At 62.0% G+C, this 14343-nt stretch overlaps 1 protein-coding gene across 2 annotated transcripts; it reads right to left on the reverse strand.

Annotated features, from left to right (window-relative positions):
* Positions 1-148: 148 nt before the first annotated feature.
* On the reverse strand, positions 149-14056 carry NCLN (nicalin). 2 transcript variants are annotated; one of them, XM_052642704.1, is made up of 15 exons: positions 13772-14056; positions 8287-8477; positions 8051-8195; positions 7133-7227; positions 6245-6325; positions 5849-5952; positions 4883-4971; positions 4659-4798; positions 4253-4431; positions 3247-3334; positions 3118-3156; positions 2868-3028; positions 1942-1995; positions 1772-1850; positions 149-1678 (listed from the first exon to the last, which is right to left on the reverse strand). In XM_052642704.1, the coding sequence occupies exons 1-15, from the start codon at positions 13953-13955 to the stop codon at positions 1622-1624; spliced, it is 1686 nt and encodes a 561-aa protein (XP_052498664.1). In that variant the 5' UTR covers positions 13956-14056; the 3' UTR covers positions 149-1621. The 2 variants fall into 2 exon arrangements, with proteins under 2 accessions (XP_052498664.1, XP_052498663.1); XM_052642703.1 differs by having other exon boundaries at positions 2868-3031.
* Positions 14057-14343: the final 287 nt, after the last annotated feature.

The raw sequence follows: 14343 nt of genomic DNA on the forward strand, positions 1-14343 counted from the left end.
CCAGCCAGGGGCAGGAAGGACACCGACTCTGCTCTTTATACAGACATGAGGCTCCCCCCCCACACCCCCCAAGAAATGCATATGACCCTCAGGGGTTCTGTCCAGACCCTGAGGCCCCAGCCCCAACAGGACACACGATGCTGTGGTTTGTTATGGCTTTATTTCTCATCGTCTGGCTGCATGCCACAAGCAGCCTGAGGTCCACCCAGTCAGTGGCCCTGACCACGCCCCCCGGGGAGGAAGGACACTCACTCGGCATCCCCAGCCGGCCCCTGGCTCACACATTCACACCCGGGGAAGGGCGGGCCACCAGCACCGCATCGCCCTAGAGGGGGCCGGGCACTGGGTAAACGTCTGGGGCAGACGGGCCACTGGACAGGGAGGGGCAAGGAACCTGCAGCCCCCACGCCTGCCCCTCCCAGGCCTGCCAGATAGTCACCTGTTCCCTCCAGTGGGCGGTAGGTGGCTTCGGGAAGGAGCCAGTCTCCAGTCCCTCCGAATCGGAAGGCTGGCGAGCGTTCCCTGGTGGCCAGTAGGCCCCTGGAGTCCCTCCTCCTGGACTCTGAGTCCCCAGCACTCAACAAGTCACTGATTATATTGCTAATGAATGGGTACACCTGGGTCTCCCTGAGGTCACTCCCAGCCCTGCTTGCCTCCCCCACCTCACCCCTTCCCAGGGGCTCAGGCCTGGACCTGCCCCTCCAGGTCCCAGGATGAGCTCCCCTGTGGTCACGTCCCCTCTGGGGAACACGCTCCCCCTGAAGGCGACCTCCTCCTTGCAGATGAGGAAACCGAGGCCCTGGGACAGGGGCAGAGGGGCTGCCTCCACCCCCAGGGCTCCTCATGAGAACAGACTGAGCAGGAGCCCCAAGGACTAGGAGAGGTGGGCGGGGCCGGGTGGGCGGGGCTCCCGGGCAGGGGGAGGGGCAGAGGAACCCAGAGGCAGGGTGAGAGGGCCGACAGGGAGGGTGCCGGGTGTCCAGGGCGCCAGCTGCCCAGGGGCTTCAGAGAGTCTGGAGGCCACCCCCTGAGCTGGCTCCCCTCAGCCGGGCTGGGGGGTGTGGAGGCGGTGCACAAGGCTACGAGGGAGGGGCCGGAACCCAGAGACTCAGAGGCCCTGTGGCGCACTCTCCAGACAGGAAAGAAGGGAGAGCCCGGGTTACTGGAGCACAACCCGCGGGGGTGGGGGTTGGGGGGGTGGTCGGGGAATGCGGAGGGCAGCTTCGAGGTCAGAACAGAGCCAACGTGGTGGAGGGCTGGAGGTTTGGGGGGTGGCCTGGCCCGACTTCCTTGGCCTGCGACTGCCAGGTCCAGGGTCAGCGTCTTAGGCGGGGGTGATGCCCAAGGCCACGCTGGGCGCCTTTCCTCTTTCCTGGCCATGGCTTATGCCCCAGGGCCATGGGGCCAACTCCAGGGTGGGGGGCTCATCCACACATTTGTCCCCGAGTCTATGGCCTGGCCCCAGACCTCCACCGATGCTCCTCCAGGGGAGCGCAAAGGACAAAAAAGAGAAAGAAGCCCCCAAGTCCTCAAGAGCAACACAGAAAAGCTCTGTAATGAAGGGTTTCGGCCACCGAGGGGGAGGCCCTGCCCTCCAGGTGAGGCGGGGATGGCAGCCTGGTCACTGCGTCTTGGCCTTCAGCAGTCTCTGAACTGTTTTGTATAAGAGGTCGAAGTGCTGGGGGCAGTGGGAGGACTCCAGTGAGACCAGGGGAAAAGGGCCACCTGTTGGGCTCCCACAAGGACCCGCCTCCCGCCGCCCCCTGCTTACCTGGACTGCCGTGTAGGCCATCCCGAGGTAGGCACCAATGCAGACGGCTAGGAGCAGGTCGAAGATGGCTGGCTTGACCCTGGGGATGGGAGGGGGCGGTGGAGGCAGTCAGCCAGCTGCTCCCAGCTGTCCCGAGGACCCAGGCCCCTGGACGGTGACAGGGCGCTCACCTGTAGGCGTTCATCACCTGCTTCAGCTGGTCGTAGAAGACAAACTCGGGGTCCCTGGCAAGAGAGCACTTGCTCAGCAGGCTCACCCTGACATCGGAGCCACCTGAAGTCCCACTAGCCCAGGAACACAGCACGGTGGAGGATGCTGGGTATGTGTCTATGGGGGTTGCCACTGTCTGTCCTAGGGAAGGACGTCCTTTATTCTGAACTAACATCTTTTCTATGGCTTTCTGGGCCAACAACTCTCTAAGAACAAAGTGTGGTGACTGTGGAAATTCTCTGGTCTCGTTTCTATAGAGAGAGAATGATCACAGCTGAGGACTCTGAAGCCCCAGCTGCACGGCTGTGGGTCCACTGTGACCCTCAGTTTCTTCTTCGGTTCAAGAGCTCTGTCTCCCTGGAGTGCCACAAACTGGGGGGAAGATGGAGAGCCAGTGAGTGGCACTGAGCTGTCTGTGGAGGAAGAGGGGTGTCTCCTGCCTGAGGGTCACCCACACCCTTCCTCAGTCCTAATTCATCCCAACCAGGGGACGTGGGAGCATCAAACAGAAAGAAGACAAAACCCAGGAGGCCTGCAGTGGGCAGGAGCATTCCGAGGGCATGAAGGGGCCAGGGCACAGAAGGATCACAGAGGGTGGGCAGGGGTACAGAGCTGCCAGATAAAACATGGGGCTTCAGTTCTGGGAGGACTGAAGATAAAGACTACACAGGCTTTCAGTGTGTGTCCCAGACACCGCGTGAGAGGTACTTATGCTGGGATAGTTCGTCCACCTGGAGCTCAGATTTAATAGGGCGCCTACACTGCTCACTCATCCTGTGACATTTCGCCCCGAGTTTCCATTTGCTCCATCTGGTTCCAGGGTGTGGCAGGGAGACCCTGGAAGGGCCCTCTGCCAGCTGGGGGCAGGGGCTGCGCCTGGTCTCACCGCTTGTCGGCCTTGACGTGGTGCGGCTTGACCTCCTTCAGGTAGCGACTGAGGTAGTGCTCCAGTGTGCTGAGAAACGTGCCGTCCTTGTCCACTAGCTGGGCGGCCCGTGGCTGGGTGGTCAGCCAGTCCATCACCGAGTCCAGCTGCTCCTGCTGGATCTGCTGCGGGGACGCGGCAGTGGTCAAAGGACCCCCCACACACTCCCACCACGCCCCCGAGCCCACCCACCCGCCAGCCAGGCCATTACCATCTGCTCTGTGAAGACCGGCATGTCCGGGGGCGTTCCCTGCAGAAAGAGGCGGGGCGGGGCTGAGTCGAGACCCCCTTCAGGGCTTGGGGGGGCAGAGAGGGCGGCTCGCGGGTGGCCGGGGCTCACCTTCTCTGTCAGGTTGTAGATGACGCGGGTCAGGGCCTCAGCAATGAGCCTCGTGTTTCGGGTTAGGGTTTTCGAGTCGACCCGGGACCTTCGAGGATGGATTTTATTTATTTATTTTTACTTTATTTATTTAATTCAAGGCTAATTACTTTACAATACAATGACATGAATCAGCCACAGCTGTACATGTGTCCCCCACCTCATCCTGAACTCCCCTCCCACCTGCCTTAGGGGGCAGATTTTACAAACATACTTATTTGGAAGCGGCATCAATCACCCAAAACCAAGAATGATCACATATGTATCTGATGATGAAAAGACAAGAAAAACAACAGCCTTCCCAGCGGATGGTCCCCCACCCCCCACCTCGGTCAGGCCCACCCCCCACAGGGCTGCCCGGGTGCCCAGCTGAGCCCTGAGGATGCCGTGGGCCTCAGTGACCAGATGGCTCTGGGCCCGTGTGCTCCTCCAGAACCTGGGGGTATGGGGGGAGGTCAGGACACCTGCCTCCGCCGGCTGCTGAGGGCAGAGCTGAGGGAACGCCCTGTGGAGGGGCTACAGTGTCCCCCACACCCACGGCCGCCCAAACCCTGGGATGGGACCTAAGCTGGCAGCAGGGTGTCTGCAGACGTGACTGGTTAATATGCGGTCACAGTGGAGCAGGGGGTCCCGCAGTCCATGGCTCTGTCCTCATAAGGAGGGGAGCCATAACAATGGAGCCGAGGGCAGCGGCACAGCCGGGAGCCCAGGGCAGCGAGGGCTGAGGCCACACAGGACCAGAAGCGGGGAGCTTCAGAGACCACAGACACATCCTGACCCGAGTGGGCGTGGGGTGCAGGTGGCCCGGGGGCAGGGTGAGGTGGCGGCCGCTGGCTCTCCCGGCGCCCTGCCCAATCAATTCTTCCCTCTCTTCTCCTGGCTCATGCCCTCGGTTCTGGTGCCCCCTCCTCCAGGAAGCCTGACGGGCCCCGCTGGCTCGGTCTGATGGGGGCAGGGGGGCTCTCACCTCACGTCCATGATGCTGCTGCGCTGGCCATCGCGGTGGCTCTGCAGGTGGGACAGGGTGAAGGCGGGCAGCCGGCGGACGGCGAAGCGCTCGTGTTCCCAGGCCAGCATGTCCTCGGCCAGGTTGATCTTCTTGTGCACCATGGAGAACCGCACCTCGGGGAACTGGTGGGCGGCCACCTGCGAGCAGAGCCATGAGCCTCTGCCCGGTGCCCATGCACCATGCCCTGGCTTCACCAGCCTCTGTAGAGGTGGCCCCTGCCGCCCGATGGATCCCCAGTCCCTCCCCAACCTCCTGCTTCTGGAGCCTGAGGAGAAGCCCACCTGCCCACCGGAAACCCAACCGAGGCCCCAGGGTTCACACGGGCAGCTCCCATGTCCCCGCCCAGCCCCCACGGGGCGCCCACCGTCTCGAGTTCCCGCAGGAAGGCGTGCTGCAGCGTCCCCTCCCTGGGCGGCTTGGACACGTGCAGGTGGAGGCTGTCCCCCCGGCCCACGGTGTCCAGGCAGAGGACAAAGGCCACGTTGTCCTGGAGCAGGCTGGAATCTGCAGACAGTGAGGGCTGGTGGACTGGGGGCGTGGGGGAGCACCGGCGGCCCAGAGCCCACCCTGGCAGTGGGGGCTGCTCACCTGTGTGGTCCAGGTTGTCTTCCAGCCAGCGCTTGGTGCCCTGGTAGTTAAACTTTCCTCCTCCGGAAGCAAAGAACAGGAGGTTGTACCTGGCAGGGAGGAGTGGGGCCAGAGTTGACAGGTAGGAGCCCAGGCTCCCAACAAGGAGGGGGTGGTCTCCCTGCTGAGTACCCAGTCCCACCCTGTCCTGGCACTGCTGACATCAGGGCATCCTGAGCGCTGCGGGCGCTGGACACATCCCCGGCCCCCACAAATGAGCGCCAGGAGCCCCCTAGTCCAGACAACCACAGACATCCCAACTTCACCCAGTGTCTCCAGGGTGAGAAAGGAGGCTCCAGAGACCTCTGAGTGGAGAAGTGGACCAATCAGAGTGGTCCACCCACTCAGACTGGGCGGACCAATCAGGAAACAGGAAGTGATGGGAACTCAGCACCACCTCCCTGAGCAGAAGTGAAGCCAGTAGGGTGGTGAAGGACCATATAACCGGGCCCCCACCCCAGCTGCACCCACCTCACCACAACCACGGCAGTCCTTATAAAAGAAACACACAAGTGTGACCCTGCCAACACCTTGATCTCAACACCCACCCCACCCCTCCACCCCCCAATGGACTGTGAGCACAGTGCTTCTCATGCCAGCTGCCTGAGAGCAGGCGTGGGGCCTGGAGTGTGAAGTTTGGGGAGACCCGCTGGCTACTAGGGCCCTGCTCTCCCAGGGCACCGTGCTGTGTGGACAAGTGCCCCTGTGAAGGACCACAGTGCCCAGCACCAAGACGGGGAGATGCTTGTCTGAGTGATGATGACAATTTTGCAGGGGTTTCTGACTCTTGCATCTGGAAGCAGCCCAGCCCCTGGTGGGATTCCTGGGAAGAGGGTAGGTGGATGGACCTGGAGGGGCGGGGCCTGACTGAACCAACTCTGAGATCCCAGGTCGGGCCTGCCCCCAGCCCTGGGCCCTGTCACTTACGCTGCGTGGGTGCGCTTGTAGGTGTACAGCCTGGAGAAGAGGCGGGCGAGCTCCAGCAGCACCGAGATACCACTCCCGTTGGAGTCCGCGCCGTGAGACAGCCACTGCAGGCAAGGACAAAGGGCGCACTCACCCCACCTCCACGTGCACCACCACCCACCTCCACCCCGGCCTGTGGCCCGCTCTGAACCCCACCCCCACAATCTTACCTTCAGTCCTCTTTTCCAGTCCAGCTGGGATTGCTTCCTCTCCCCATTAACCCCCAGCTCTGCCCAAACCTAACTGATGCACCCTTGGTGTGGCCCAACCCCTGCACACGTGGGAAACTCCCCCAACCCTGCTACCCTGCAGCCTGAAGCTAGACTCCCCAGCTGGGCAGGAAGGGCATGGACATACCGGGGCCACCCCAAAAGCATCGTAGTGGGCCACGATGACGATGGTGGGCAGGTCCTCTCCACCCAGCCCAGTCAGCCGCCCCTGTAGAGACATGGGTGTGAAGGGCCTGCCCATAGGAAGCAACAGCCACCCTCACCTTGGGGGGCAGGGTTCTAGGCTCTGCCGACTACACTGTGGGTACCAGTGAACCAGTGGGCACGGTCACTTTCCAGTAAAACGTTATTTACAGAAACAGGTGGGCCAGGCTCTGCTGGGGGCCAAGGTGCCAGCTGTTTCTCCACCTGGAAACCAGGCCTACCCTTCATAGGCTGAGCTCCACTGATGGAGACCCTGCCCGTCCGCAAGACCCTGGCCGTAAGGACAGCACGGGAAGAGCCCTCTCGTGTAACCGGCCCTCCGTCAAACACAACGAGGAGCAGCTGGGGAGACAGCCTGTCCAGAGCACTGCCTAAGGGCATCAGGTGCTAAGGCCCTGCGGCCTTTACTCTCTGGATGGAGGGCTGCCCTGCATTGAGACAGCAGAGGCCTCCTGGTGCGGGGAGTGGGAACAAAACTGCTCGGAGCTTTTTGCTTGGGGGAGCAGTGATAAAACATTTGCCCATGGAGAGAATGGAAGTGGGGGAGGACTTGGGAGCTTGCTCTGGCCTGGACACCTCCCGATGGGAGATGGGTGTCTGGATTTTTCTGCATTCTGCTTTAATTGCTGCCCTGAGCTCTCCTCCCTACCAGCTTAGAGAATGTTCCATGAAGGGAAGGGGGTGGCCACTCCAGGAGGCAGGGGTCAGGGAAGCAGGAGGAGCCCCGCCTACCCAGAGGCGGTGACTTGATCCCATCACCCAAGAAGCAGCCCCTCCAGTGGGGACAGGAAGTTAGGCGCCAGGTACTTACCTCCACGCTGGTGATGAGCCAGTCACTCACGGCCTTGCTCTGGACCCCACTGGTGACCATCTGGAAGCCGTTGGCGGTGGCGGTGTGGAGCAGCACTGGATACAGGGCCAGGGAGGGTCAGCCTGAGCCCCGTGACTGCCCTGCAGCAGCTGGGGGGGAGGTCCCAGACCAGAATCTGGGTCCTCGTCACCCGACTCTAAGCATTTGGTCTGAGCAAAAGCGGGACTGATCACATGGACAGAACACAATGTGATAACTGGACATGGGAGCGAATCTGGGCATCCAGGACAAGGGCTGGTGAAACAATCTCCTGCTTCCCACATGGGAGCCCATGTGTGCCCTTGCTCTGCTCTGCAGGGCCCCTTCCTAAATCACAGAGGGGTGCACACTGCCTCTGACCCAGCTTTCTAAGGATCACTTGAGCAGGGATGCCAAAACATGAGTTTCCCATCAGACAGCTCATGACCGTCCAGCCCAGCCCCAAAAGTGGAGATGGTGTGAGAACCCAGAGATTCATATACTTTTGTTCTCTCCAGAATCGGGAGAGAGTGTGCCCACCTTCCACGGTGTGAGCTAATGGTCCACTTCACCTGGGGGCAGGGGCTCCCTTAAAAAGCCCAGGAGCTCACCCTGCCTCGAATCCTTCTGTTCTTTACACATTTAAACATTTAAAAACACAACTGTAGGGATTCCCTGGTGGCTCACTGGTAATGATCACACCCGCCAGCGCAAAGGACGAGGATTCAATCCCTGATCCGGGAAGATTCCTCCCTGCGGGTGGCGGCTGCAAGATGCGATCTGTGATGCCCGGTGCCCCCACGGTTAAGCGTGTGTTGGCTTGAAAAGGGGAGCCCCAGAAACAGCACAGCGCAGCCCATCCACGCACCCTCCGCCCTGCAGCAACCCCCACCAGCCCACCTTCGGCGGCGGAGGCGGAGCCCTGGGAGGCGGAGGCAGCCTGCGTCTGCTCATAGATGGACAGCAAGGCATCGTCCTCCACGGCAAAGTACACGGGGACGATGGTCTCCATGGCCAGCATCTCAGGCTCAATCTCCATGAATTGCTGCGAGAGAGGCACGTGTTCGCTCTGCGGTGTGTGTGGGGGAAGGGGGCCCAGAGGGAGAGAGGGGACCCCAGGGCGAGGCAGGGCTCACCCGGACGACGTCCTGCGGCACAGCGGCCATGGTCCGCGGTAGGATGATGACCACAGCGCCGGCAGACTGGTGAAGGGCGCGCTGGTAGCGCTCGTACGAGAAGTCCAGCAGCCGCACGAGCACGCAGCGCCGGCTCAGCACGTCCGCGTCGATGGTGCGCGCCTCTGTGTTGAGCACCGCGTTCCGCGTGCCTGTGGGGACGGGACCCTGAGAGGGGTGCTGGACCCCCGCCGGCCGCCAGCCCTCCGCACACCCACCCCAACCCCGGGGACTCGCGGGGCCTTCCGAGAACCTTCTCCCTGGGCCAACCTCCCCTCCACACCCACATTCCTAGACCACGGCCCTACCGCCGGTCCCTGCTCTCGCACTCGCTTCTCCGCACTACACCCCTGCTCCAGTCATCCCCCAGAAAATGATGTCCCTGTCCACTCAGCCACCCTGCAACCACGTGCAGGTTGCCCGCTGGGCCGGGCAACGAGTCTCCACCCCATGTCCCTGAAGCAGGTCAGGGGGCTGGTGGCCTCAACCCACTGAACAGAGGCAGCCACCCGCCCCCACCCCCAGGCCAGCCCCTCAGCAAGAGCACTCGGACTGGAACTCAGCTGGTCTTGCTCCCCCAGCCCTTCACCACTGGCTTCCCCACAGTTCCAGAACCCGCAGGGCTGACAGGTGCCTGCTGAGCAAACCCAACCCCCAGCCTCCTACCCTGCCCAGACTGTCCTGAGATGCCCAGCAGTTTTCCCAGCACCCACGCCACTCCAGGGTCCAGACACCAGCAGAGGGAGCCCCCAAGCTAAGAGGCTGCACCTCCCCACCCCCAGGTTCCCAATATCCTAGGGAAAACCCAAACCCTGCCCTCTACAGGCCAACCCGCCCCCAGCCCCCAGGCAACTAGCCTGGGGTTCCAGGGGCACGAACCTTGTTCACTGCAGTGCAAACCTAGCATCACCTAGCAACCATCAGCCTAGTGCCCTCAGGACACGGAATAAATGAACAAATGCTTGGTCTCCCCAAAGCCCCTCAGGAGGCAAGCGCCAGGGTTTGTCCACCTTCTTCCACAGTCAGGGCCACACTGTAGCCTGTGGGCCATCCTGGATGCTGTAGGGTACAGCGCAGCCTCCCTGGCCCCCACACCCTTGTTGCCAGGACCCCCTTAGATGTGGTAACCACAGACGACCCCAGACATGGCCCCATGGCCCCTGGAAGCAGGGCCACCCGGATTTTTCTCAAGAAAGATCCAGAGAATCAGGTAGGAAGTGAGAAGCTGCCTCCTGGAGTGGACCCTGCCTTGCTCACAAGCTTATTCCAGGCAATTGACTCCTTCCCACCAGAGTGGAAGGGGCAGGTTGTAACCAGGATTGTGTAGCCAAAGTGAAAGTCGCTCAGTTGTATTTGACTCTTTGTGACCCCATGGACTGTAGCCCACCAGGCTCCTCTGTTGATGGGATTTCCCAGGCAAGAATACTGGAGTGGGTTGCCATTTTCTCTTCCAGGGGATCTTCCCAAACCAGGGATGGAACCCAGGTCTCCTGCATCACAGGCAGATTCTTTACTGTCTGAGCCACCAGGGAAGCCCACTGTTCTAAGGCTGGTGCGGCCACTCCCACACAGAGCACCGCTGCCCTGAAAGCTGAAGGGGCAAGAAGCAGTGCAGACGTTTGATGCAGCACATGGACTCCCATGGTTGCACTGCCTTGGTGCACAGCCCCCGGCGGCCCGCCCTCGGGGCCCTCTGTCCTCCCTGGATGGGGGGTGGGGGTGGGGGGGGGCTCAGGCAGCCCCCTCAACTGCTGGGGCCACTAGCACTCAGCAGGATGCTGCTGAAACTCCAGATTCTTAGGTCAGACCTCCCAGATGACAAAGACACACAGTGCCCAAAATGTCTCACAGGCCCTAGCTGAGCTGGGATGCACAAAGCAAGCACGCTAATCCTCCTACACTGGGGGCAGGTGTGGCCCCAGGGCCTCCACCCTGAGCCCCTCACAGCAAGTGTCAAGAAAACAATGCAGACAAACAGGTCTGTTTCCCCACGGGAGCTGGACCGCGCTGCCTGGAGGACGAGGCGCCGGGTGACGGGACACTGGCGTCCTTGGGGACATACCAAGCCCCACGGAGCCTCAGGCTCAGAGTCCCTCCCCCCTCGCCCACTGCTCTGCAGGAATGCACTGGCCAGCAGGAGAAGGGTCGCTTCTTACAGCCCATCCTAAGGGCCCATCCAGGGGAGGAGACCAGCAGGACACAGAAGGGACAGTGTCCCAGGTGGGAAAGGGCAGGGCCGTCTCTGGGCAGGGGCCAGTGACCAAGGGGACCGGGCTGTGCGCCCCAGCCACGGGCCTCCATGCCTCTCCCCACCCCTCCGGGGCCCCGCTTCTGCTTTAGGGTGACAGGGGAGCCCCCAAGGGCCTAGTAGGGGAGGGCAGTAGAGACCTTCAGGAGCCCTTGAAACTCGCCCCACATGTCCCAGCCGCAGCCTCCCGGGGGTGGCTCAGATGTCACCTCAGGTGGGGACACACAGGGCCGCTTGTGGAGCCTACTGTGACCCGCTTTCCAGAAGGAGGACGACGGCCAGAGAGGGGAAGGAGGGGGTGAGAGCAGAGTCAGGCTGACGCCAGATGCCCAAGTGCCCCCTCAGAGGCCAAGCACCCCAACAGCAGAGACCGCCTTGGTTGGCGCGAGGCTGGAGTCTGCGAGGCCTGTTGCCCCTGCGTCACGACGGGCTCTGGACACCTGGATGGGAAGTTGCAGGTCCAGACCTGAACGGAGGGACCAGATCTGAACGGAGGTCACAGACTTCAAGCGAAGGCCAATCCTCTCTCCCTGCAGTGGCACTAGTCTTACGCAGTGCAAAGCCACTGACTGTAGGCATGGCGGAGTGCCAATAAAACTTTATTTACAAACAGGGGCGAAGAGCCCATCCTGGTGCCCGGCGTGAGTGCCCATGTCCCCGCCTACCAGAGCCCCCAAGGGCCAAGTGGGATGGGCATGAGCGGCCCAGACCAGGGAGGCTGTAGTCCGTTGTGGGAGGGTGGGGAGGCAGGCCACACCCAGGGCCCAGCTCACACCCCAGCTCAAAGAGCACATAGCCTCTCCTGCCGGTTTCTCAAGAGGTGTGGAGAGAGGACAGGAAGTTGGGAAACGAGGCTCAGAGCAAGGGCATGTGCGATGCTGGAGTTACTGCAATCAGCGATGACCCAGCAGAGCAGCTCTCAAATGCTCCACCACTGGGAAGGAGCTGGGGTTCCCTGCTCCACCGGACTATCCCACAGCATCTCCCCAGGCAGTGGCAGGCGCCCTACATCCCTACCAATGGGGACACTGCCGGGTGGGACCAGGGTGGGGGTATAGATGTCTGAGCCAAGATGGGTGGGTGCCCTGCCAGGCCCCTCTGCTCATCCCTGAGCCCACTCAGTGTCTGGCAAAGATGGGGGCCAGGAAGGAGGACGTGTGGGGTGAGGGAGTCACAGGGTCAGAAAAAAGAATAGGAAGGAATCAAGGACTGGGGGCAAAGGACTCAGAGAGAGGAGGGGAGGAGGAAAGGGAGAGAGTATTGAAGGTTCCAAGGGCCCACGTGGAGGACGAGGCAGACATGGCTGTGATCAGGGTTGGAGTGTCAGGAAGTGCTCGTCTGGGCAAGGACAGGGGGCCATATCAGCAAGCAGGCCAGCACTGGGCAGGCAGCAGGAGACACGGGGCATCCAGGCGGCAGATTACAGCTGCCCAAGGGGCCAGGGCAGAGCTGGGTGTGCTAGGAGAGCTCGCAGCAAGGCTCCCATTGTGAGACAGGACAGGGGAGTGACACGGTGAGGAAGGACCTGCGAGCTGATCTGGAGAGAGCTAGGATCCTGCCAATGGGATGGCGGAATCCTCCAGACCGGGACAGAGCCGCCAGTCACACGTGGCTATTCAAAATTATGATGATGAAACGCCAAAAGTCATCCCAAAGGGCCACCTGTGACACCATTGGCATAGACCCTCTTCCCAGGGGGATGCCAACAACACATATAAACTGCCCACTCCTTAGGGGCTCCTGGCCTACCACCCCACTGGAGAGGAGCCTGGGGTCTGCAGCCAACACCGTAACCCTGAGTTCTCCCGCTTGGCACTGCTGACAATCTGGCCAAGATAATTTTCTAAGTGAGGTTGTCCCGGGCACGGTGAGGTGTGGGGCAGCACCCCTGGCCCGGCTCCACTAAATGCCAGGAGCCTGTCAATCATGACGACCCAAAGTCATCACTCAGGGACCCGTGGAGCGACAACCACTGCACTAAACAGAAACGATGTAACTGGGGTGAGAAGGGGTCTGAGGGGGATGCCTCCAGACACCAGGGCTCCCCAAGGACCTGGCAGTGGCGAGGGGTCCAGGGGACTCAGGTTGGGCCTGATGTTCCAACGAGAGAGGCCAGTCCAAGAGAACCAGGACTCAGAGATGAGGGGACAGGGGCACTGGGGAGGGGAAGCCCTTATGGCGTGGACAGGCCTTGCTTGCCGGGGGCCTAAGACACCAAGTTGGGAGAGAAACCAGAGGCCAGAAGGTTCTGGAATACCAGATACAGCAAGGCCGGGAAAAGAGAGGACACTTTCGAAAGACTTTAACAGATGAGGGGGCAGGGCTGAGGAACAGAAGCTAGGCAGGATCCAGGCCTGGAGGCCTGCAATCCTGGGGAGAAGGAGCAGCAAGGGGGCTTCCAGGAAGCTGAGGGGTGGGTGCGCTCCCAAGCAGGGAGCAGGACATGGGGTCCAACGGATTTCAGGAGCCCAAAGGCAGGAGAATTTCTGAGGAACCGAATCCATGAGCTGGGACCAGGGAGTAGGGAGGGCCTCGACATAGAGATAGGCTGGGGTGAGCGATCAGAGCTCTGAGCCCTAAAGCAGAGCAGAACGTGAGCACTAGATAGAGCGCACCCGGGTGCTGAAGGGCTGTGTAGGGTTGGCCAGCTTAGCCTGGAAGAACGGCGCTGAGAGGCTCCACTCCAAATCAAGGAGGCCCAAGGTGGGCGTTCTGTTCCAGCTGGGGACTGGGGAGAGAGAGGGGACCCAGGAGGTCAGGAGCAGCGACAGTGTGGCCTGAGGCTGGGAGGGAGTTCTGCGTTCTGGAGCAGGTAGCCCTTGTTGGGGACGGGGCCAAAGGGCTGTGGGAGCCAGTGCGGTGGGTCCCTGGGACACTGGACAGAGAGCTAGGGGCCCAGCAGCGGTCCAGGTATCCAGGCTCGGACTTGCCTGGAGCTCCGGTAAAGGGTCTGGCAGCCCAAGTGAAGTCTGCAAGCTGGACTCGTGCTGGACGTGTGGGAGAGGCAGGTCCTGAGGCCCAGGGAGCAGAGACCGAACCGCGGGAGGTGCACCCCGGCCGGCATAGGCCGGGGCCCTAGGGAGGCGGGAGGCTGGGCGGGAGGTCAGGGCCCCAGCGGGGAGGCTGTGCTGGGGGAGACCAAGAGCCCAGGAGAAGAGCTGGGCCCACGGGGGAGGCCAGGGGCCCGGGTCCACGCACCGTAGGGTTGCCCCTGTAGGTCGTACTGCTGCATGCGGTACACGGTGAACTCGTGCGCCGCATCGGCGGCGGGCAGCGGCGGTGCGACGAGCAGCAGCACCGCGGGCAGGAAGACGATGAAACCGAGAGGCAGACACGACGCCTTCAGCATATTCTCCAGCACCTCGCCCGCTTCCTCCAGCATCCTGGCCAGCAGCGGGGCCGCGCGGGGCGGCGGCGGGGTCGGGACGGCGGTAGCGGTGGCTCCCGCGGACTCACCTCGGCATGGGTAGGCGCCGGGGTCCTGCGGGCGACGCGCGGGGCAGCCCGCGCCCGCCCCGGGGTCCTGCCGGCACCGCCGAGGGCCACCTGTCCGCCGCGCTGGCTACTGGGAGTTGTAGTCTTCCCGGCGCGTGGAGCCACATGGGAGTTGTGGGCCCATTCTGTTACTCCCCCTAATAGAGAAAGCTGTGGTGGCTGTCTGGCTAAAGTTTCGCTTAAACTCCAAGTCAGAAAATACGGAGACTTTAAAACATACTATTAGCAGTGTAACTTACTGAAACCATGCCTTTGCTGTGGGAGAAAGGCGAGGG

The sequence above is a fragment of the Budorcas taxicolor genome, chromosome 7 (genome assembly GCF_023091745.1).
Source record: "Budorcas taxicolor isolate Tak-1 chromosome 7, Takin1.1, whole genome shotgun sequence".
NCBI classification, from domain to species: Eukaryota; Metazoa; Chordata; class Mammalia; order Artiodactyla; family Bovidae; genus Budorcas; species Budorcas taxicolor.